Here is a 797-nt window from a genome sequence, read left to right as displayed (position 1 = left end):
GAAGAGTATCCCAACATAATTCACGACATCCTAATCTTTCAAAAAATGAATCAAAACAACACTGTACAATGTCACGGATACTCAGTCCATCCCGAGTGGAAGTACCGACACATCAAGACCAAAAAATACAAACACACTTACTTGTTCCTGGGTGAACCCAAAAGCGCACACACATTATAATTGCCATTCAGACTATTACTAAGGCGAAGGACCCCCCTCCCCCCCCCACACGCACATCACTGGGCAAAGAGTGTGCTTCTGACTTCTGAATTTCTGAGGCAAAGACAAGTATCAGAGCGCAAAGTATAGCCCTGCCTCCAGCACAATAACAAACCTTGTTCGAGTTCGACGTCTGTCGTGTTGCTATGAGGAGTGTCTTCTGCTGAGATGGTATCCATATCATCACCAGACCGACCATTTTTCTCCCCGTTTTCAGGGTTCTGCCTCTTTGAATCAGGATCAGCGCCTTCGGATTTCGACTCCGTCGTCGGAGAAACAGGTTTGGCACTCAAGGAATTTAGGATGGGCCGCTTGAATGTGGCCATGCTGCGATTGCGCCGGGGCGAGTCTACACCCACAGATCTCTCTGAGTCCGAATTGGAATTCGAGAGCGCCATGCTGCAAGGAAAGGAATTGGGAGTGTTGTGAAATTCGGTATTTTCCGAAGAAAAGGTATGTACACATATACACACGTACTCTCTTAATCGCATAATGGTAAGATATATATATATATATATATATATATATATATATATATATATATATATATAATAATAAAACAACACACACACACACAC

The 797-nt window shown here is 43.4% G+C and overlaps 1 protein-coding gene across 1 annotated transcript; it reads right to left on the bottom strand.

The window, feature by feature from the left end:
• Positions 1–334: 334 nt before the first annotated feature.
• Positions 335–617, bottom strand: SARC_17702 (hypothetical protein; the record flags this gene model as incomplete). The annotated part of the gene is made up of 1 exon (XM_014288207.1): positions 335–617. A coding segment is annotated over one exon (283 nt), but the record flags the coding sequence as incomplete, so codon positions are not given.
• Positions 618–797: the final 180 nt, after the last annotated feature.

This window comes from Sphaeroforma arctica (genome assembly GCF_001186125.1).
Source record: "Sphaeroforma arctica JP610 unplaced genomic scaffold supercont1.11746, whole genome shotgun sequence".
NCBI classification, from domain to species: Eukaryota; class Ichthyosporea; order Ichthyophonida; genus Sphaeroforma; species Sphaeroforma arctica.
The sequence above is the reverse complement of the archived record's forward strand: the minus strand, read 5'-3'. Positions and strand labels throughout refer to the sequence as shown.